This window comes from Agelaius phoeniceus, chromosome 5 (genome assembly GCF_051311805.1).
Source record: "Agelaius phoeniceus isolate bAgePho1 chromosome 5, bAgePho1.hap1, whole genome shotgun sequence".
In the NCBI taxonomy this organism is placed as follows: Eukaryota; Metazoa; Chordata; class Aves; order Passeriformes; family Icteridae; genus Agelaius; species Agelaius phoeniceus.
Genome location: NC_135269.1, coordinates 69,876,589 through 69,899,986, shown reverse-complemented (window position 1 = coordinate 69,899,986; position 23,398 = coordinate 69,876,589). Strand labels below are relative to the sequence as shown.

The 23,398-nt window shown below is 45.0% G+C and overlaps 1 protein-coding gene across 2 annotated transcripts in view; it reads right to left on the bottom strand.

The window, feature by feature from the left end:
* PRKCQ (protein kinase C theta) overlaps positions 1 to 23,398 on the bottom strand; it is a 110,403-nt gene that overhangs the window by 5,648 nt on the left and 81,357 nt on the right. For both annotated transcript variants that reach the window (XM_077179263.1, XM_054631765.2), the window contains 10 exons: positions 23,231 to 23,393; positions 22,568 to 22,599; positions 22,386 to 22,471; positions 21,199 to 21,328; positions 19,852 to 19,961; positions 19,601 to 19,718; positions 18,416 to 18,591; positions 15,150 to 15,323; positions 4,383 to 4,474; positions 2,896 to 2,958 (listed from right to left, as the gene is read on the bottom strand). In XM_077179263.1, the coding sequence (XP_077035378.1) occupies positions 2,896 to 2,958; positions 4,383 to 4,474; positions 15,150 to 15,323; positions 18,416 to 18,591; positions 19,601 to 19,718; positions 19,852 to 19,961; positions 21,199 to 21,328; positions 22,386 to 22,471; positions 22,568 to 22,599; positions 23,231 to 23,393 (1,144 nt within the window). The remainder of the gene's footprint in view (positions 1 to 2,895; positions 2,959 to 4,382; positions 4,475 to 15,149; positions 15,324 to 18,415; positions 18,592 to 19,600; positions 19,719 to 19,851; positions 19,962 to 21,198; positions 21,329 to 22,385; positions 22,472 to 22,567; positions 22,600 to 23,230; positions 23,394 to 23,398) is intronic.

The window sequence follows — 23,398 nt, the reverse complement described above, 5'->3', positions numbered from 1 at the left end:
TTTCACACTCAGCTGCTAAACTGTTGTCTGAGTTTTCAGGCTCTGAGCTACTCTGGGAAGCAAAGAGCCCAGAGAGAGGAAGAAAACAGAAATGGACAGAGAAGGAAATACAAGCAAACAAGTTGATGAATCATGACCATTGGTGGAGAACAAAGAGGTCTTCAAGTGGGAACTAACTCTGAAAGGAGAGAAAAGTTTTAAAGTAGAAGAGGCAGAAAGAAAGGAAGGCTGGCATGGTTTCCATGTTAATTTTCTTAAATCTTTCCTAAAGGTTTTGTTTTGATTTGAGATAATGACCCAGGTAAAATTTTGGATCAGTGATGCTGCACTTAAGTGAGGATGTGGGTAGAATTTGGGTCACCTGTGGTCTATGAGCACAGACATTCCTGCACTGCCTGGTTTGTGCTACCAATCACTGCTCCTTCTCAGGGCTCCCAAAGCACCCAGACACATTTGTGTGTCTTATAATATATAAAAATAATAAATAAAAATAACAATTACACCCACAGCTGAGGGTGTGTTATTTTTCACACTAATTCATGGCCTACACATATTTTGGCCAAAAGGCTAAGCTGGATGGGGCCTGATCCTGTGGATGGCATCCCTGCCCATGGTGAGGGGGCTGGTGATCTTTAGGGTTGCTTCCAACCCAAACCACTCTGGGAATCTGATTCTGTGATTTTCCACATCTCAGGCAAGAGGCCTAACAATGAGGCTATTGCAGGGACACCCTCCCTATGACAACTGCTTTACAACGTGGGGTATTTTCAGAAATGTTCCTCAAAGAAGGTAATTTCCAGTGCTTGATGCTCCTGGGATAATGGCCTGAAATTGCAGGGAAGATGATTCTTCAGAATCCCTCTGTGCAAAGCTCCTTGTCCTGCTTGGGCCAGGTCCCCATCAGGGTGAGGGACATTGCAGTGTTTACACACTAAATTGTTGTCATGGGGCAATTGTTCACCGCTGCAAGAATATGGCCCCAGACAAAATGGGAGTCATCAATCAAAGAGAAATACAGAGAAAACTGAGAGACATTTGCCTTCCAAGTGGCAGACACTCATGTTGTCACAATTTCCAGCTGGAATGACTTATTTTAGTTACAACGTTGAGATCAATCTCGGGCTGCCAGCACTGCTTTTATTCATCTGGTAGATCGAAGCAAAACAAAAAAACCCATCACCTACAGTTCCCTTTCATTATTTTGATGAGTCTCAAACTCATTGGCTCCAGGGACTGGAGTTTCTGCCAAAAAACACCTCGGCTCATTCGTTAAAATTTAAGCCAATGTTTCCAAACGTGGGTGCCTGAGACAGAACAGCTGGATTCATTATTCTTACAATATCACAAGAGATGTAGCTTCAAAAATTATTTCTGTTCACTTTCCTAAGTGCTTAGTTTGCTCTGACAGAGACACTGATGATTCTGTGTTCTCAGCTGACCTTGTTGTCATTGTTTTCAGTGAAAAAGGGAAGAGAGTAGGACTGGTTAAACCTTTTCTCTCAATGCTTGATACCCAAAGCAATATCACCAACTCCTGGGAATGAGATATTTTTCCTATCCACATGCTACCAGTGCCCAGATGTGCCAATTTTCCCTCAATTCCCAAGGCTCCAGACTCTGAGCACCCCTCTCCTTTCAGGAGGAAATGGGTCCCAAACCCCATTTGGGACACAGCACTGGCACAGTGATTCCAAATAAAAATGTGAATTACAGATAAAATGTCAACATTAGCTCTGCCATAAAGTCACCATGTCCTGCAGATATTTTTAATCAGATTTTCTGAGAAGACTGACTAAAAATAACAGACATGGCCAAGTGATTTGTGCACTTCAGAAATTTTTTCCCTTCACTCATGGAGAATAATAATTAGAGACAGAAAAGTTGCTGAGGCCCCAGAGATCATCTTAGCTTAATGCCACTGATATTGATCTCATGTTTATGCAATCACCATCACTGGTCAATAAAGACTATAAATGGCTCCCACATGAGTACTAATAAGAATCAAAACTCGTGTTTTAAAGGGAAAATGGATTGTGAGCAAGTCATCCACTTTCAGCATTTGCTCTAATGTTCATGCTACATGACAAACACTGAAATGAGCTCATTTTGGGCTCAGCAAAACATCATTGCTGTAGGGAGCTTGCTCATTTATTTGTGACAAGTTATTTGTTTTCTGCTTTAAAGAAGGCTGCAATGTAGTAACTGAATTTTGCCACGAAGTTGAGCTTCACCAGAGCTCCCCAGAAATTCAGTTCCTCCTTTTGGCCATGGGAAATCAGACTGTGGCCTAATTTCTGGTAGAACTGGGCACTTCCCATACACATTTTAACACAGGCCTGATGAACCTAAAAATTCCCTCTGCTCTCTGCTTACTACAAGAGGAACTTAACAGACAACTCAGATTCATGATGGTGAGATGAATCTCATCTCCCTACTGTGCACAAAATTAATCCAAAATTAAGATATATCACTGTCTCCCTGCTTTTGTTACTTGGGTTGAGCTTGTCACCACTGTCCCAAGGTAACCAGCACAGCAGATGTACCAAATTTCCTGTGTCTGACTTGACCTTGATATGTTGAAAGCTTAAACCAGGTGCCTACAGTGGGTGCTGTGTGAATAGCTCTATAAATGCAAAATGTAAAAAATAAATCCCAGGGTTTGTTTTAATGTTAACTGAAATAGAACTGGGTTCTGAAAGAAGGATCAAAACTGCCTTTTGTACAGTCTCTCTTCAAAATAAAACACCCAAACTATGTAGAAGGGAAATCTGCAGGGAGTTGCAATGCCAGTAAGTACAGCCAAGGAACAGCCTCTCTGCTGCCATTGGTGCTTGCAGGGAAAAGCAGAAAAGGTTTAGCATTTAGAATATTAATTACACTAAAGGGTTAAATTACCTGTATATGATGCCCTTGGAGTGGAGGAACTGGAGCCCACAAATGATTTCAGCAGCATAAAACCTGAATGACAGAAGGCACAGGTCAGAGCAGGAGCTTCCCAAAGGTTTTTACAACTAAACCCAAAAAGAGGGAAACCTTGTCCCCACAAGAGCCAAAATTTTATGATGTTCCCAGAAGGTTTGGAGTGTCTCCAGAAGGCTTGGGGTGATTGTGTTTTACTGATGGGTGACGTGGGATTCCGAAAAGCAGGGGGGAATCTGGGATGGGGAGCACAGACAGACTCCCTGCCCAGATTTATGACCTGCTTTTCAAATGAATCCTGGAATTCTGGAATCATTTAGGCTGGAAAAACCCCTCTAGCATCGAGTCCAACCATTAACCCAGCACTTCCAAAACCACCACTAAAAACCACATCCCCAAGTGCCACATCCACATTTCTTGAACACTCCCAGGGACAGTGATCCCACCACTTCCCTGGACAGCCTGTTCCAATGACTGACCACGCTTTCAGGGAAGAAATTTTTTTCTGATTTTGAAAGCTTATCCATAATATGGGCTATCCAGCAGGCTGGTGGCCTTTCTCTGGAGTTTTTTTTTGAGCTTGAAGTTGTTGTTCTCAGCACATTTTGACCCAAAGGTCAAAGAGGCAGCATCAGTGTGAAGAATGAAAGTGCTGTCCCAGAAGGGAATGAAACCAGAGGATCATATCCCCCTCCAGTGTGGCCCAGCTCTGCTCCCTCAGTCTTCAATGCATTGGCCCTTAATTCTGGACATTCAAATGCATTTGAAAAATATCATCAAACACTGATTTAAAAGACGGTGTGGGGTTTTTATTATTAAATTATTAAATAAACGTAATTCCTATAGTGGTTTAAACATTGACTCTCAAAATACCTTTTGCTTGCAGAAGGATCAAAAGCACCTTTCATTTATTCTAATTCTTCTATTTACTTTAATCAAAACTAAATACATATTTAATTCTCTGCTGGTATAATAATTTTTTGTTTAAATTTACCTTTTGTGCTTTTGATAGGTTTTCACCCCATCCCCTTAAACTTGAAGGGGGAAAAAAAGGAAAATCCCATTACTTCTAACAAACAACAGCTTCATCTCTGACCACTGGGCTGGGAACCTCAGCTTAAGCAGGTCCTGCAGCTTGGCTACAGAGTGTTGTAAAGAAGCAAGGTCATGTCTGAGTGAAGCCAACTGTGTGGATGGAGTCTAGAAGTCTTCTGTGGGAGGGAAAAGAGGATGGGAAGTGACTCACTCCAGTCCCTCACTGAGCTGGGAGGATGTCCTGCATGGTTTTGTTGGGTTTGGAGACAGCTGGGACAGAGAGGCTTCCAGCACAAGCATCATCCCCACTTTTCAGCTGGGCAAGGTGAAGAGAGGTCAAATAATCTGCCCAGGATTTCCTCTGCAGGGCAGTGGCAGAGCTGGGAATGCAATCAGGTCAGGCCCAAAGGCAATGGTAAATGTCTTACGTTGCTCTGGGGAGGTCGAACTTGTGGCAGCTCTGGATGTGGAACATGAGGTCTCCTCCATTGAGGTATTCCATCACAAAAAAGAGGTTTTCCTAGGGAAGGAATAGGTGAGAATAAATAAAGGGTGCTGAGGAGCAAGGTAAAAGTTTAAATATTTAAAAAAAAAAAAAATCAAACTGCTCAGAAAGCACTCAAAAAGAGGAAGGAAAGTGTTACTGTGAGGGTTTTGGAAAGAAAGCAGCTCCTTTTTTAGATTCCTCATTTCTCCTCTTGGTTCCCTAAGCCCATACTCACACTCCCTGCTCTGATTTCTAAAAACACCATTAGCAAACACTGCAAAGCCACTTCACAACCGGCTGGGGCTGTGGATTTTTACCAGCAGAGCTCTAGGCTCACAGGAAGGGGTTGGTGACTTCACAGTGCCTGTACAGCAGAAGGACAGATGGACAAGCTTCTGGCGGAAAAGGCAAAAATCCCTCCCAGCTCTCCTCTGGTCCCCATCCCAGTTCAGTACCCATCCAGTGGAGTGACTTCAAGCTGGTGTCACCTGCATTCCTGCACAGCTTCTGTGGAGGTACCTGGGTCTGACTTTTTCAAGTCATCACAGACACCAGCCAGACACAGCAATTTGTTTTAAGCACATGCTTGATTTTAACCCTGAAAGCTGCTCTATGTAACTTGCTGGTGGGGAAAGTAATGAGTTAATCATATTCCTAGATACCCAGTGAGCACCTGCATGGTCGAGTTCTTGTCCCCAGTTGCAAGCAACCATCAGTTGTTCAACCAGGGCAGTGAAAAACTCTACTCCTGGCACATAGAAATTATAGAATCTCTCTCTATATAAAAAGCAGAACTGATCACTGAGGTTTCTTTTCCAGTCCTTGATACAGAATCATGGAATCACTGAATGGTTTGGGTGGGAAGGGACCTTAAAGATCCCTAAAGTTCCAACCCCCTGTAGACCAGCCCACACCTCCCACTGGACCAGGTTGCTCATGTACACGACACTGATCCTCTCACAGCTTCATCAGCCAAAATTCACCACCAGAACCCTGCAGAAGCTGGCATGGATTGATCCTTTCCACACTGAATTGTCTCTACAGAGCAGAAAGGACACCTTTTTTCTGAAGGAAAAGGATCTGCACACTGAGCTATGGTCCAAGTTTAAACTTCTGTTTTGGGAATCTCACCTTTTGTGCAAAAATGCAGGAATAAAACAAAATGGATGTGGTATTTTTCCCCTCAAAAGCCTCTCTCTGTTCTGTGCACACCTGAAGTCAGTCATCTCTAGGCTATGCTATAAAGTTTTTGAATATTTTCCTTGTGTTGCCTATTGCCCATTACATTTTTTCTGGGGGGGGGGGAAATAAAGTTATTTTCAGTTATATTTTTAACAGTTGAAGGTTTTTATCCATAAGATCTAATGTAAGTATCTCTGGCAGCAAGCCAAGAGCTGGCTATGTTAAAAAAACACAAAAGTGCTTGTTCCTTTCAAACAACAGCTGTCTGCTCTAATTTGTGCAATTTCTTTAGCCAGATCCTCTTAATTACAGCACTCTTATTTAAATGGACTCACTGGAAACCCCACCTGTCATCCAACAAGCTCAAAGCCAGAACTGGCCTCCTGGGGAAAGAATACAAATTCCATCACTAAACCAAATGGGCGCAGGTTTTCAGTGTTTCTTGCAGCTGCAGGGGGCTGTGCACATAAATGAGTTTCAGCAAGCAAAAAAGGCCAGAGGAAGGTGGGAAATTTAGTGAAGAAATGTATAAATCTTGGAAGCAACATGAGCTCAGCAGCCCATTCAGGAAAATACTTGAACAGATGCTCTTTGGGAAGGTACACAGGGAGGTGATGGGGTTTAGCCAACAACACACCAGCAACCATGTGTGTCCTGCTGGGACTGAAGAAACCTCATGGGTCTTGAAATGGGCCAGACTCAGCTTTAGTGGGCTGGGAAGGAGAAAACCTCTCAGTTCTCCTGCAAAGTCCACTGATTTTGGCTACATCTGTAACTGTAACCTGAAATCCACGTTTATCCAGTAGAATGAGCAGTCATGCTCTGCTTGTTCATGGAACTTGAGCAACCATCTGATGTATCTGTTTAACTGAACCCAGGGACTCTGACTGGAAACTGGGGACTCTGGCAGCATCCTTGAGGGAAGAAAAGGTGGAGCAACCCCTCAGATTAATTTACATCCACATACACAAACCCTGTTGCTCCTTAAGCTATGGAGCTGGAGAATACAAACTTAGGAATGTTTAGTACTGAAGTTTATGATATATCAGGTGCTATAGAGTGGTACTTAAATCCTGTTGAAAACAGTCAGGATCACTCTGGCTTTCCTGCTCTGGGGCTCAGAAGTTCCCCTTGCTTCTTAAGAAGTGCAGATTCCTGGAACAGCTCGTGGAGGAGAACTGGTTGACATCAGCCCTACGTCATTATGAGTGGTGAGGTGTAATCAAGAAAGGCCAAGTGCAACAACTTGCTGCAGTCAGCTTCCTAGCTCTGGGATCTGCAGAGCCACTGAAAACATTAAATATGGGAAGTGGCAAAACCCATTCTTGAAACCACCGAGAAGTCAAGGGAGAGCTGGAGGTCAAAGGGTCGGCGTGGTGCGGGGGACGTTCTTGCACACAGGCTCCGGCTTCACTTCCCCTTGTCCTGGGAAAGGTGGCTGGTGGCTCCTGCCTGCTGCTGGGAGGCTCTGGAGCCTGTCAGCACTTGGAGCAGGCAGGGGGGTTTTATCTGGTTGAAAATGTCCCTGCTCACTGCAGGGCAGCTGGACTAGATGACCTTTAAAGGTTCTTTCTAACCCAAACCATTCCCTGATTCTCAAGGCTCTGCCATGCCCTTATCCCCTGCAGTGGTCCTGTGTCACAGACATATTTTATGAAAAATCCTTTTGCTAGGATCCTTTCTCCTGAGAAGCTGAGAGGCCTGAAACGAAATGTAAACAATGATTATCTGCTGCTGTGGAATGCAACAGGTGGATCTGGGATTGGTCTCATGTGATTGTTTTTAGTTAATGGCCAATCACTGTCCGGCTGTCTCGAACTTTCTTCGTCAGTCACAAGATTTTATTATCATTCCATTCCATTCCATTCCATTCCATTCCATTCCATTCCTTTCCATTCTAGCTTTCTGATGAAATCCTTTCTTCTATTCTTTTAGTATAGTTTTAATATATCATTTTCTTTTTACATAATATACATCATAAAATAATAAATCAGCCTTCTGAAATATGGAGTCAAGATTCTCGTCTCTTCCCATGTTGGAGTTGCCTGCAAATTCAACAGTCCTGCCTGTGGGTGTTGAGCAAACAAGCAGGAATGTTGTTCCTCAGTGGTGAGACCCACACAGATCTGCAGGAGGCTTGGAAAGGGTGTCCTGCCCCTCTGCCCTGCAGGCAGGTGACAGATAACTTGCTGACCACCTGTGGGAGCATCCCTGGGTAGCAAATGCTCAAGCCAAACTTTTGGTCATGGTTCTGGACTCACACAACAGAAAAATTTTGGTCTCATTGCAGACTTCATGACCATTTTTAGTGACCACAGACCTCAAGGAGGATTGTAAAGGCCCTTCCTGCACTCAGGGATGGACACTGCACCGGGGTAGTTATAAAATCATAGAAATTCTGAGCTGGAAGCGACCAACAAGGATCATCAAAGTCCAACTCCTGGCCCTGCACAGGACACCCCTGAGAATCACACTATGTGTCTGAGAGCATTGTCCAAAGATTTCCTGATGTATTTAACACCAGTTGTCTTAAGAATATCTGTAGGGGCATAGAATATAAGAAAATAAAGACAGTGTAGAAAGCAATCTTACCCCTAAGGAGCTGCAGCCAGGCCAATTATCAAAGATTAGGAACAGGCCTGACTTTAACAGGCCACAGCTGTGACCAGTGAGAAGAAGAGTGCTATAAAAGAGTGGGGTGCCTGGGTGAGAAGGGCACTGGAGTCAGTTGGGTGCTTTGTGAAGGAGAGAGTCAGTGCTCTGAGGAGCTGCCCATGAGGAACACCAAGGAGATGTGAAACTTTTTTGATAGGAGGCAACAGAATGGAACCCCTGCAATAAGATGACAACAAATATCCATGTATCAGTGTTCCAGATTGCAATGCAAGATGTTTTCTATTGCCATCTCTATGGCAGATTATCTTTTGTCAAGTGGGCAGTTTGCCTTATCTCTCTCTCTGAGTGACCCCACTCCTCCCTCAGGAGGGGCTATCTGCTGATAACAGCTATTGAATGTCACTGCATGGCTGATAAGAACTACAGCATCCCATTGGAGATGTGAGCCCAGAGGGAGGAGCCAAGCATTCCTACCTGGATATAATCTGGAGATTCTGGAACACCAGCACAGCTTCTCCACTGGATTCCCCAGAGGAACAGCAGCTGCCTCTCCTTCCACTGGATCTTCAGAGGCAGAGACTGCACCCTTCTACAGGATCCCTGCTCCAGCAGAACCACCCCTGACACTCCAGGAGGGCTGCAGCCACAATTCCAATGGGACTGCTGCCAACACCCTGACCCACAGGGTGCCAGGCTGGGTTCTGACTCTGTCAGTGTTGTTCTAGTGTACTGCATTGTTTATTTTATCCTTTTTTTTCCCTTCCCTATTAAAGAACTGTTATTTCTTGCTCCCATATTTTTTGCCTGAGAGCCCCTTAATTTAAAATTTATAGCAATTTGGAGGGGTGGGGAGGGCTTACATTCTCCATTTCAGGAGAGGCTCCTGCCTTCCTTAGCAGACACCTGTCCTTCCAAACCAAGACAATCAGCCATTCCCTACTTCGAGACCATCTCTCAGGGGCTTTCTCCACTGCAGCACTGGGAAGAGCACAAACCCTTCTGTGGGAGGGTGAAATGCTTCTCCTGCAGCAGACAGAGCCCTACAACACGAGGTTGTACAACACACAGACATGGCAGCAGTGTCCTGCACAACAAAACACAGCTCCTACACACAAAATAACACTGCTCCCCAGCCCAGCCACTCCTGCCAGGTGCTGAGAGCCTGGATCACTGCAGGAACTCACTTTCCTGCCTTTTCAATCCCTCAGTGCCTGTGCTGAGCTCCTCCCCACAGAGCCACCTGCTCCCTCTGCCTCTCCAGGACACGGCAGGGATGGGGTTAAGCCAACCTGCTCCTGCTCTGCTGCACTGCTGGGAGAATGAATAGGCACTATCAGAGCTGCTTTCAACTTTATAAACAATGAGTATAAAGCAGGCAGCATTTAAATTGATCTTTTGAAGGTACATCCTTTAACAGGCTCTTAAAATCCTTTAACCAGCTGGAAGCCCTCCAGAGCACTTTTCTGCAGAGATTTTCAGATTTTTGTTTTCTTTGCATTTTGAAAGCGCTCGCATACATACAAATACACAATTTAACATCATTTACTGAGGAGCAAAAATTCTTCTTCCCAGGGATTCCAGGAGGATGAATGTCAGAATAATTAATGCTTCAGGACAGTGTGGCTTTACCTGTGTTTAGATTAGTTAACCTAACAAATGTCTCCACGTGGAGAAGGCTCCAGATCAAGTGACTTAATCCTCCTGCATTCCCACTGAGCTAGGCTGTCCCTGGCCAAGGGAAAGGCTGGACATGATGCAATTCCTGCAGCTGGCTCTGGTCTCACCTTTTCATACAGCTCAGCACAGTCTGGGTGCTGATCCACACCTTGGATCTGTTTTATTTCATGGGATAGCTGGCACCCAAAAGCCTCTCAAGCCTTTTCCATCACATCACTGAGTGCTGCAATCCCATCAGAGCATCCCATCCAGTGGGAAAGGGCCATGCAGTCCTCTCTGTGTCCACTGTCATGAGGAACAGTTAACACAGGGTTACTCCTTCACCTGCACTGGAATTTGCACCAGAGCAATCCAAGCTTTGATTCTGTTCTCAGGTTTAAATACTTTCCCTGCCTCTCTTGTGTAATATCAGCCTATCTTCTGGAGATGGCAGCATTTCTTACAGCTGCCCAGTAATCCAGTCCAGCCTTTTCTCTCCGTGTTTATTCCTTGTTCTAATCCTTGCACTCTCAGCATTCCTGGCTGTTTGAGCTGCTCATTTGGGATGCTCAGCGAGGTGTGCCCATCTGCTTGGTACAAAGCACAGGGATATATTCATACACATAAATAAAACACATTTGCAGAGAGGAAGGTGCAGGCTTGGCTTCCACTTGAGCTCTGAGATCCCAAGACCTTTACTCACACTCAGAGCAGACAGAGCCCATCACTCACTGATAAACTGAGGCACCATCAGCCCAGGTCTTGCAATAGGAAGTGGTTTTCCCTATCAGAGTCCAGCAGAATCTTGGAGAGAGACTGATTTTCTCAAGGCTAGAGAAAGATTTATGGATTAAAAAAAAAATAAAAATCACCAGACCAAAACCAAAACAAAAAGTAGCCAAATCCACAAAAAGTAAATATTTCAGCAGTTGAAAAACAGAAAAAAATTAAATGTTTTTATTTTAGGAAGTAATTTTTTTTCAGGATAAAGTTCAGCTAGACTGCAGATTTTTAGAAATCTCAGGAAAAGCTGAATGCATTTTGGGCTGATTTCCCTCAGGCTGGACAATAGGGAGGCAATGATAATATGTCTGTTGAATATGGCAATCATATTCTACTTCAAAAACCCCACTGCTGAGCTGTCCTCCTCTTTTCCTGGCCAATGCCTTCCCCCAGTTCACACCACATGGGCTGACATCACCTAGAAATGTCTTACAAAAACTTCATACATTTGATGTTATAATTACAGCTGCTCACACCTCCTCTGGCACAACCTTGCAGGAATCCCAAAGCTCTGCTGAGATGTTGCTATTTCTGCTAAACCACGTTGAAATTTTGGCCAGGATCCAACGAGACCTTGCCAGTTTTCCTGCCTGTTGGTTGCAAGAGGCAAAATCCTCAAAGCTTTCCTGAAATTTCCCATCAGCTGCTTCAAATTTGGCCTCGAATCAGATTTTTTTTCCAAGCTCAAAGGACTCAGAATACTACAGGGATGGACAGATGTTTCCAAGAAAAAGTAGGAGGATGGAGCTGGGGCTGTTCAGGAGGGCCCTGGCACCACCAGGCAGAGGAGCTGAACATCCAAAGGGTGTGAAATGTCCCCATGCCAACCCCATGCTCATTATTCAGGGCAATCAGCCCTGCCCCTCAAGAGCCAGTCAGAGAGAGAAGAAAACTAAAATCATGCTTGGAAAAAAAAATAATTTCAGGAATTTAAGTAACCTCTGAGGAGATATTTTAATGAGAAATCTGAAAATACCCATGGAAAACAAAGAATTTTCAAATCAGGATCACACTCCTGGTTTACAATTCTTTTCTCCTTCCTGCCAGTGTAAGAGATTTTTCAGTCAGTATTAAGCACACAAGGGCAACAGAGGATGTGAAAAAGGCTCACCACCAGAGAAAACATATAATACCTATGTAAAGCAGAAAATAAACATTTCTGTAACATTTTCTTTTAAATTGCAGTAACGATTACTTCTCTTTTGGGGTGAGATAATCTTCTCTGTTGCTATTTTGTGCTGCAAGTCAAAATGCCTCAAGATTTAATTTGCATTTAGGTAAAGGGTGCTAATAAAACTTGGTCAATGAAGTAAAGAAACAGAAATAAAAGTGACTTTCAAAAAGGGGAAGCCGATTTTTATGGCAGAAGATCAGCGAAATGCAAAAAAGAATAAAACATAAGTTCTGGGATGCCTAGTCACTCTTTTGGCATTACTGATTTTGGGATTTCACAGAGTTATAAACATGTTTTTCCTCCTCTTTAACATAACAGCATGCCTTTAAATCTAATACAGCAGAATAGCTCTTTGAGTTTATTGTTAAAATTCAGAGTATGTAATTATGACAGCTGAATATCTGGACACAAAGATTACTGCAATAAAATAAAACAGAAAAATTCAAAAAGAGATTGGACAAAAAAAAACCCCCAAACACTGTGGGCTTGCATTTATTCTCATGCAATAACACAAGAAAAGCGTTCTGAGTTTTGAAAGCATTGACCATTCAGACTCCACTGGAGCAGAGAGGGGCATTAAGTGCCTGGTGCCATCTAAAACCTGTCTGAAGAGCCATCCAGATTTATATAATTGAGCAGTCACTCATTATCTGGGTGGAGGTGAGAAAGAAACTCATCCCAGAGCTCAGAGAGCTGCCAACAGATTAAAGGACTTTTTTCCCCCTCTAGAAACATGTGGACTATTGAGGTCCTTGTTTTGGTGCAGGAATATTCCTGTTTTTACTGTCTTTGCAGAGACATTCAGCACCTGGAGCAGCTCAGGTAAGCCAAAGCATGAGGGATTCAGGAAGGCATTGGCACGTGTGTTTCTGTTTGAAACTACTTATCTATCCAATGAAACTCCAAGAAACAAAAAAATGTCATATTTTCAATATTAAAATCCATAGAGGGACTCTACACAGAGGTGCTGTGGCTTCTGCCCATAGTAGGGGGGGTGGGAAATAGGTGATTTTTAAGGTCCCTTCCAACCCAAACCATTCCATGATCCTAAAATGATTGCCATAAAAGACATTCTGACAGCCACAGTGCTTTGAGCCCTGGAGGACCATCCAAGGTTGTCACAGTTCCCAGCTCTGGGTGACTTTCCTGCCCTGGGTGATCCCTGCTGGCTTGCAAAGGTCAGGGGAGAAAATACAGGAGCTGAAAATCAACCAGAGCCCAGAGCAGGCTTGGCCTGGGCAGCCCCATCCCAGCTCCTGTCTCTGTGGAGCCAGGATGGGGAGATCACACAGATCTAAAGAGGCAGTGATGGCTTGGGATGAGATTGGATGGGGACTCTTTCTCCATGACAGGAGGGCAATTCTGTCCTGCTGCCCTGAAGTGTTGAAAAAAAATCATCTGGCTTTTCGAGCCTGGAACACATGAATTTTTCAGGCACTCATTGCTTTCCCATCCTTCACTTTTTCCCCTTAAACAGTCAGTAAATCCCACCTGGATCCTGACATGACTCCATTTGGCCTCTCCTCTTCTTCCCGTGGTCTCATGAAGGAAGGGGACACTTGCATGCCTGAGCCCAGAGCTGCAGACTGTCCCTGCTGTACCATCCTGAACCTGACCTACTGTCGCAGACATCTTTTATGAAAAATCCTTTCCTTAGGATTTTTCCTCCTGAGAGGCTGAGAGGCCTCAGGAACAAAATGTAACCAATGATTATCTGCTGCTGTGGAATGCAACAGGTGCATCTGGGATTGGTCTCATGGGGTTGTTTCTAATTAATGGCCAATCACTGCCCAGCAGTCCAGACTGTCTTGGTCAGTCACAAGCCTTTGTTATTCATTCTTTGTCTATTCTTAGCCAGCCTTCTGATGAAATCCTTTCTTCTATTCTTTTAGTATAGTTTTAATATAATATATATCATAAAATAATAAATCAAGCCTTCTGAAACATGGAGTCAGATCCTCGTCTCTTCCCTCATCCTAAGACCCCTGTGAACATCATCACAACTACAGCTCCCAGACCAGGCTGGAGCACAGACAACATGGGTCTGCTGCTGGCTTCAGTCAGCATCCCTCTGGAGATACAGGCAGCAATCCCTGGAGTAAAAGCTCCCTCACAGAGCTGTGATTGTTGTGAATGTTTTATCTCTTCAGTTAAATCTTGATCTTTTCTTTTGGAGTTGTGGCATTTATATTTTCCTCTGAAAACCAGCCCTCCTCAAGTAGGGAGTTAATTCCTTTCCTTGCCAGGCAAGGATGCCATCCCAGGACACATTATTCCACTGTCAGTCCTCAAGGGGTTAAACATGAATGCCTGGGCTCAGTGTCACATCACCTACAGCAGTTCCCAGATGTTCTCTGTTATAAATTTAACCTGTCTTTAAACAGGTGCTATGTCCCACAGATGACTGGGATGTACCACAGAGGTTGTATTTGTTTCTCCTGACCCTGCAGAAGAGCCTCCCAATGGGCAGGTCCTAACCTTACACTGAGCAGGGCCTTGTGCCACCAAATCTGGCACTGAGCAGGGACTGGGAGCATCCAAACAAAACCCTGAACAAACAGCCATGAGCAAGTGCTGCTCTGAATTTGAGCTATCAACCATCTCTCAGGAATGGTTTGAGTAGGTTGGACAAAGACAAACCCCCAAACTTCCATGGTTTCTTTCTATGCCTTGTGTGTGCTTTGGTGTTAAGGCTATTGGTTGTGGCTCTGGGAAGCTGAGCAGTTGTTGGCATGTAGGACCATGGAAATATGTGGATTACTTAAATGTCACTTCAGTTGTCGGTTTGGAGTCACAAGTGAGATTTCAGGAACTCTGAACTGCAGAACCATCAGTGTCTGCTGCCATTTACCAACATCTGGGGGCAAATAAGTGAATGACAGCAGGTTTATCCTCCAAAACCAGGGTTTCTTGGGTTGGCTTTGATCCAGGCTAGCTGCAGCACCAGGCTCCATGGGCCAAGAGGTTCAGATAACACATCAGTGTGGACACATTCTTACCCTGGCTGTGGCCTTGGCACATCCTTGGCCCAGGGTACCAGATTTTAACAGCAGATTTTACCTCAATGACTCTTGGATGCCATAATCCTCAAATACACCATCCCATCCCCAGAATGATATGGGGAAAATAGATTAAATTCCTGGAGCCATTTACCAAGTGCTTAATCTGAAGATCCCTTCCCTGAGCACCACTTCATGTCCCAAGTGGACCCCAGCAGGCTCAAGCCCTTCACCAAGCATCTGTATTTCAGTAAAGCATCCTCAGCCTGTGGAAGAAGGTGGCAGATGCTTGTCTTACCTTGGTCTGGAACGTGCAGAAGACATGAGTGAGGAATGGGTGCTCCCAAGCCAAGGAGAGGACTCTCTTCTCCACCATCGTGCACTCAACGTCATCATCCATCAGCACCACGTCCTTCTTCAGGGCTTTCACAGCAAAATACTGGTCTGTGCTCTTCAGCTCGGCCAGGAACACCTGAAATGGAAACAGCTGCTCAGGAAGAGGGATTATCTCCTCTCAGAACAGCCATGTGAGGCTGGGAGCTGAGCTCCTGGGAATTCACTGGGGTACACCTTAAAAACCTTGATGCTTAAGGCCCCATTCTGCCATTAGGGACTTTGAGTTTGCTCCCCACACCCAGAATAGTTTTATGAAGTTGAGCCCTGGAGAAGGATGGGAAGTTCTTGGCAATTACAGAGGAAGGGTCCTACATGCCTGGATGGACAGGACATTCCAGAGAGCCAAACACTTCTGATAACAGAAACCATCCTCATGCAAATGCTCCTGAGATACATTTCCTGTTTTCTGACTTCAAATAATAAAACACAGAATATTGCTTTGTCAGCATTTGAAATGCAAATACCCTGCACCAGATCTTCAGCAGGTGGAAAAAGATGTCCACCAGTAATTAGACTGGTTTTGTATCAGATGTCTTTCTCTCCCTCCTCTCAGTTTTCAGGTCTGAGCACACAGGCTGGGTCCCCTGTGCTTTTGCAGGAGTTCTTCCCTGGGAATAGGAAAACACCTCCCAGAGGAGTTACAACCTCTGTCTATTTTTATAGGCAGGGAAAATGAAACCCAGAGCAGTAGAGAAGGGTTTTCTAGAGACCACAGAGCAAAGAAGTCTCTCCTGGAAGGCAGTGACAGTCCTGATCTTCACACTAACAGCCTGCTGACCCTGTTTCTATAGACTGAATAAATGTGTAAGATTTATTTAAAGACCTCTTCAAAGAGGTCTTTGAAGTTCTCTGCCAGACACTATTTACTGAGTAAGCTCAGACATGTTTTAGCCCTGACAAAAGTTTTATTTACCCTTTTGGCTACTGCTGCATTTCACTTTGTAGCACCAGACAGAGAGTAGAGCCTCCCTCTGTCTCTGCACTGAATGACAGAAATGCTCACAGTGCTGATGCTGCAGGCATCCTTTTTACCCTCATGTTTGTGCTGGGCACTGCTCTCCTGGGGAATGGATGTGCTGCATTTGTGACCTGTGCTGTGCCTTCCAAGGAGCAGGGAAGCGATGCCAGACCACATCCAGAGAGGGTGGTGGGAGATCTCCTCATGGATCTGCCCCTCAGCCTCCCAGGATCACACAGAGCTGGAGAGACCCCTCAGGCACTGAGATGTGCACACCCTGTCCCCTCTATGGGGAAGTGAATCTCTCTCCAAGCAAATGAGGGCACCAGGAGCGACACCAGCACAGGAAACTCGTGGGTGAGTTTTTGTTGCAGAAAGGCACAAAATGGCCCATCCTCTCCACACCCACAGTGTGCACTTCAGAGAGATGCAGAAGCCTGCAGAGTCCATGTCAGCATGAGGGTTAGAACAAGGTACAGAATGTGCTTCAATGGAGGCATTCAGGACTTGAACAGATGAGCACCTGAGCAACCTCATCTCATGAGACCTGTTTGGAGGAATGGTTTAGATAAGAAGACCTCCACAGATCCTTTCTTTCCAATACAAATGTTTCTATATTATACCCACACTCCTGATTTCAGGTTAGTCTGGAATGTTGGTTTGGGGTACTCTGGTTTAGCTGTGAGATGCCTCAGCTCTGGCTCCCATGCAAACTGTGGACATGACAAGTGGACACAACACTTTCTAGTGGAAAATTTCCCTGTCCATTGAGTTGGAGCTAGATGGTCTTTAAGGTCCCTTTCAACCCAAACCATTTTATGATTCTATTACTTTCTAGTATGAAAGGCCAACACAGGAAATATTTCACCAGTTGAGGAACTGGCTGCAGCAATTGCTCCAGATCTTTTAGCAGACAAAAAGCAGCCCTTTTGTCAAGGCACAGTTTCCCCCCTTGGAAAGATGTGGGATGGGGGCAATATGATCCATACTCCTCCTTATTGGCTGTGAAAACACAATGGGGAGTCCCTCTGAAATTGCTTCTCTCAGCTCTGTGCTGGCACTGAGTAACACGAGTCCCCTGCAATGGGGAAGAACAATCCACAATTCACCAGGATTAAAGAACCCACTGAAAACAGGTGGTTCTTGTTTCAAAAGCACAAATTCTTGGCTGCTGCAAAATTTGCTTTGGGCTGCAGCACAGATCAGAGCTGGAAAGAGCAGCTACTGTTCCCAGCTGGGACCTGCTGCTCTGGAGAGCAGAGCTGATCCACACTCAGCTTCCCAGCTCACGCTTCCACCTCCCTGTGAAGAGGGAGAGCACACAGACCTCTCCCACCAGCTCTCTGGGGATATCCTGGATCCATCAACCTGCACAGAAGGGGAAATTGAAACCCTGCCTGGGGCATTCCTGTCCTGTCATGAGAGAGCAACTAATGGGACAGGGAGAAGGACAAGGTGAGGAGAAGGTGGAGTCCAGGATTCAGCCATGCCAGGGCAAGGATTCTTTGAAGACTTGGAGATTTAACAACCATTGTGTGGCAGCAGGACCAGGGCAGTGACCTGTACTGGGCACTGGTGAGGCCACACCTCAAATCCTATATTCAGTTCTGGGTCCATCACTACAAGAAAGACACTGAGGGGCTGGAGTGTGTCCAGAGAAGGGAATGGAGCTGGGGAAGGGGCTGGAACACCAGAAGGGGCTGAGGGAGCTGGGAAGGAGCTCAGTCTGGAGCAAAGGAGGCTCAGGGGGGACCTTGTGGCTCTGCCCAACTCCTGACAGGAGGGGACAGCCAGGGAGGGTCAGGCTCTGACCCCAGGGAACAGGGACAGAACAAGAGGAAATGGCCTCAAGTTGTTCCAGGGGAGGTTGAGATGGGATATTAGAAAAAGTTTCTTCACTGGAAGAGTGCTCAGGCATTGGAAGGGGCTCCCCAAGGAAGTGGTGGAGTCACCATCCCTGAAAATGTTCAAAAAAAAACGTGGATGTGGCACTTGGGGACACAGTTAGTGGTGGACTCGGCAGTGCTGGGTTAGCAGTTGGATGCAAAAACCTTGGGGGTCTTTTCCCACCTGAATGATTCCATTCATTCCAACCAAATGATTCCATTCCATGTTTTTCCCTAAGTGTCCCTTCAAAGCAGATGTTATTCAGTGCCACACAAAGCACTAAATGCAAATGCACACAGTGGTGTCCCAGTGCCAATGCTTACCTTGCCAAAACTGCCCTTCCCCAGCATCTTGTGCAGGACAAAGTCTTCAATGGTCAGTTTTAACTGCACTTGGTGCTCCTGCTGTTCCTGGGACTGTTCTCCCAAGTCTGACTCTATGAGAGATTCTCCCTTCACTGTGCCCTCCACTGGAGTCTCCCAGGAGATGCCTTGTGGCTCTGCAACACACATCAAAGCACTCAAATAAACCCCTGGACAGGAGCAGAAAATCCCCAGAACACTCACAGGTATTCTGCTTAGAGGTTTAAAAGGGTATTTTAGACAAATGGAAGTGTGGTGGCCATCTCTGAGCAGCTGGCTCTGCTTCCACACTGCTCTCTCTCCAGAGGAAACTTTACTCCAGAGGAAGCTGCATCTTCCAGTAGCTTTTTTAAAATTTACAAACTCCTTCATCTTTCTGTTTTATGGCACAAAATCCTTAATTCCTGGCCACTTGTCTTCTCCAGTCCATCTTGCTGCTTGCCATTATGATGCAGTTTCATTTTTCAAGGTCTCTTCAAAACCCTAGGCAAAGCTAGATGAAAAGGTGGGGTGGCATTTTCATACTGTGCTCCTGCTCTGGATGTGAAGCATTCCAGATCAACCATTCCAGCCAGCCTGGAGTGGAATCACTCTGAGCTTTTTCCAATACTCCACTGACCTGAATTTATAAGAACTTGTAAGAGATTTTGTCCCTCTGGATTTATCCTGTTGCTGTAACTGCTCTAAAACACTGAACACTACTCAGCAAACTGACCCACATGTGAAACAGATGTGAAACCACCTGAGGCTTTACTGTTTCACATCAGCACAGTCAGTTCTACTTGCAGAACAGAACACAAATAAACACAGATGGGGACATCATTTATTTCTCCTTGGGGTCCAAAGGGCACAGTCAGTCTCTCATTTACCTCCTAAACATCTGTTCTTGTACCACAGAGGGCTGTGACACCTAGATCAGCTCCTAGTGAGTGAAGTGGAGGTCTACCAGTGGTTTTCAAAGCTACTGGAATTCAACCTCCACCCAGAAATATGAAATCAGAAAGAAAATTGGCCATGGCGATCAGAAGGATTCCAAATATCCTATTTAGAGCTTGGCAATAAATTCCCCACTCGTGTCACCTCCAACTCACCAGGTACCAACCAAACAACAACAAAGCTCTGCCCTGTATCACCAGGAGGAATTACCTTTTTTCCCTGATGCTGGCAAGGCCTGAAGTGGTGTCACATCCTTCACAGGAACGGGGAAGCCGATTTCCAGAGGTCCATCCCTGGAGATCTGTTCACTGTCGCGCTGGCAGCGAGCCTGGGGCACAGAAACCAGCAAATTTTTGAGCCAAAATCACGTGCCAAGCTTATGAACAGCACCGTGACTTCTTGAGTGTGACTCACAAAAGCCAAAATCTAGAAGAGCATCTAAAAATGCTTCAACTATTTACCTGCTGAGTGCTCTCTATCATTGCCAGAGCTTCAGCCATGAGTTTCTGGTTCACTCCACAAAGATTTGCTACTTTTGCCTGGCACTTGTGGTGGACGTTCATGCCACATGCTGAAAGAGAGAACACGAGGACAGTGAAGGCTGTAAAGGTGTGGGCAGGAGCAGGTGTTGGCCAGGGACAGAGATCAGCCACCTGAAGAGTCCTTGAGATGGTACTCAGGTAGTTTTTTTTGTTCCCTGTGGAGAATATTTTAGTATTTTCCTCTGGCCAGGGGTTGCATTTCCACATCCATCAGCCTCTGCAGGTTCAGGCTACTAAAACTACAAGCCATCATCTCAGAGATAAACAGGATCCTCCCACTGCTTTGGGATGATGAAGACAGTGAAATGTCTTGGGTCTGACAGTGGAAATAGAGCTTGCAAGTTCACACTGGGGGTGATTTGGGGGGATGAACAGTGTCACTGTGATGCTCTTTGTCTCTTTGGGAAGCAAATCATCATCCTGATGGATCAAATATCTCTCAGCACATGGACAGCTGTCCTCATTCTTGAAGAATGATCCTCCTTGAAGGACAGTCCTGTAGACCACTCCTTCACCCTCCTGGGTGCTGGCAGAACCCAGGACATTGCTCTGGCTGCCCTGGGTGATTCCAGACCCTGGCAGGGGCTCAGAGACCTTGGCACAGAGTCACAAACACCTGTGCCTTTGATTTTAGCCCATGGAAACAATTCCCAACTTTGTGTGAGGAGTTACAAACCACAAGGGTTTGAGTAGAATGATAGTTATTTGTCACAGGGTGAAAAAGTAGAATTTTGGGGATTTAGAATGGGGGTTCAGGAGGCAAGATGGAGGAATCTGGGCATGTCCTGTCTTCCTTCTTCTTCTTGTCCTCCATCTTCTGCTGTGATGGTGGCACTTCTGGACTGGTTTAGAGTAGAGCCAGGCTGTCTAACATAGGTGATAGGTATTGGAAAATTATTGTAAATAAAGTACAGGCAGTTCTTAGTATAAAAAGCCAACACCACCCCAAGGGCAGGGACTGTGCCACAACCCAGCCTGCTGGACAGATCTCAGCAGGTCAGAGAAAGAATGTCATAGATAAGGGAAAATAAACAACCCTGAAAAGCAGAACCAAGGAATCTCGACTTCTTCTTCGGTCACGGGGCTGGGAAAAAAGACTTTTAATACCTCAGGGGTCATCTCAACCACAGAAACCCGAGAGGGTGTCACCTCATACTGGTTTTGCAGAGAAGGGCGATAAACGGAGTTTGGATTTTCAGACTGCCACCCTCCAAAGACACCGACCCCTGCCACGCTCAGCTGGTGCCACCCTGGCCGGGGACTCACCGTCACACTTCAGCCCCTGCCGTGCCAGCCCCCAGAGGAGGGTGCCACAGTGCTCACAGAAGGTGGGGCTCTTGTAGTTGTACACTTTGAAGCGGTGGGGCATGTCGATCTTGAACCTCTCCTTGTGGAACTGCAAGACAAAAGCCAGGCTGAAAATCCACTCCTCATTTCCACCTCGGCTCCATGTGGAAAACCAAACGTGTGCCACAGAAGTTGGTTTGTCTACTGCTCTTTTATCCTTGGTGTGACTGCCAAGCAGAAATTGTTTGTCAGGCACACAAATTTTGATACATAGTGACTGCAATTCAGAGGGAATTGGGTTATTTCACCCCTGGCCTTGACCAAAAAACAGCTTGTGCCTCATTAACATTCCCAGCCTCCCCTAATGCTCAGTGGGAAAACATTGGTACTTTTAAAAATCATTCACCACATCCTGCAATGGATGTCTACATTTGTTGTCATGAATCACTCCTTGGAAGAGCCTGTTGTAATTCTTTTAGTATGAAAGGTGATGACAAAGTTGGTTACATCTACCCTGGAGATGTCAGAAGAGAAGGGAGAGCAATCTCATCTATAAAAATTGTAGGAGAACAGGAGCCAGGGTGGGACTGAGAGTAAACAGATGTTGTAGGACACAAAGTGAAGGGAATAGTCCTATCAGGAGTTTAAGATCTGGTTTTGCCTACCAAAAAGAAAATTTTAGAATAAACTGGCATGAGAAAAACAAAGCAAATAACAGCAGAGACATCAGATCTCCCACTGACTGTTTCAGATAACAAAAGCACAGATTTGTTCAGGCACAAATCTGAAAATTCAGCCTCATGTCCAGCCTAACATTGGATAGTGAAGAGTTTTCTCAGTAAATCTCCACCTTGTGTCCATGACTTCCCTCTGAGTTATACTTTATGCATTAGAAAAATGTCAGTTCTGATTCAGCAACTGCTTATTCTGCAGCTGCATTTGAGTAAATCTTAAGTAGGAGGTAATGAAATCACTGGGAACATAAAAAGCAAAGGGCACAGATGAGGTCACAGAGTCCTTAGCTCAGTAGGTCCTTTTGCTTCATCAAAAGTTGCTTTGCAGTGGTGTAGGAGAGATCTGAATGACACTCAAGACTTTTTAAAGGGAATCATAATAATAAAATAAAATAAAATAAAATAACAAATAATAATAGTAATACAACCTACCATTGTTTCTCTGCTGTTGATTGCTGATCCTGTACACTTGGCTATTACTTTATCAATGCACTTCTTATGAATGGCAGCGTTACATTCTGCAACAGCAAGGGTGTCATGGTGTTAATAAAGAAATTTCTTAAGAAAAGATTAAGTAAATAATGACAATAAGAAAACAAAAGAAAGTTTCTTACGTCTGCACTGATAGCCTTGTTTATTCAGACCCCTGAAATGAACAGAGCAGTGGTTAATCCTGAGTTGTCTGAAAGCCTCAGTAGAAGAAAGGAGAGCAATAATTATCAAAGAAGGAGCTTTTCTTTTTATCACTCTTTGTAGAGATTATTTAATTTCATTATCCTCATTTAATCTAATGGTGGAGTGATTCTCTATGGTTCTCACAGCCTTTTCAGCACACATTCACATCCTGAATTTCATAATATCCCAAACAGAAAACTGGACCGAGGAGAAATACCTATGCATTTTGCCAAACCCAAAAATATTTGTAAAAAATAAATTAAAAAGTGAGGGGAATTTTTCACAGCTGGAATTACAACTGCAAACCACATCCTTAAAGTGACGCAATAACTCCACATGTAAAATGCCAAGGGTCTTACAGGAGGAGCACAGATACTTAACAGGGAATCATGGAACCTTTGAGATTGGAAAAGACCTTTAAAATCATCCAGAAAAGACCTTTGAAATCATCCAGTCCAACCATTAACCGAGATCTTGCCCATGTTGCCCAAATGTTGCCCATTTCTATGTCCAACACTAAGCCACATTCCCAAGTGCCCAGTGACACCAGGAAGGGTTCCTGGGGTGAAAAGGAGAAGAAGCCCAGATCCTTTTGCATTTACCAGACAAACTCGTGGCACACAGAGCAGAAGGTGGGCTGTGGAAAGAAGGTGGCTGTGAACTCGTGGCACTTGACATTGTGGATTTTGGCCTGTTTGATGGCTCCCCTGCGCTGGTGCAAGGAGAAGAAGCTTTCAGTCTCACAGTCAGCCAGGTCCTTTGCATCTGGG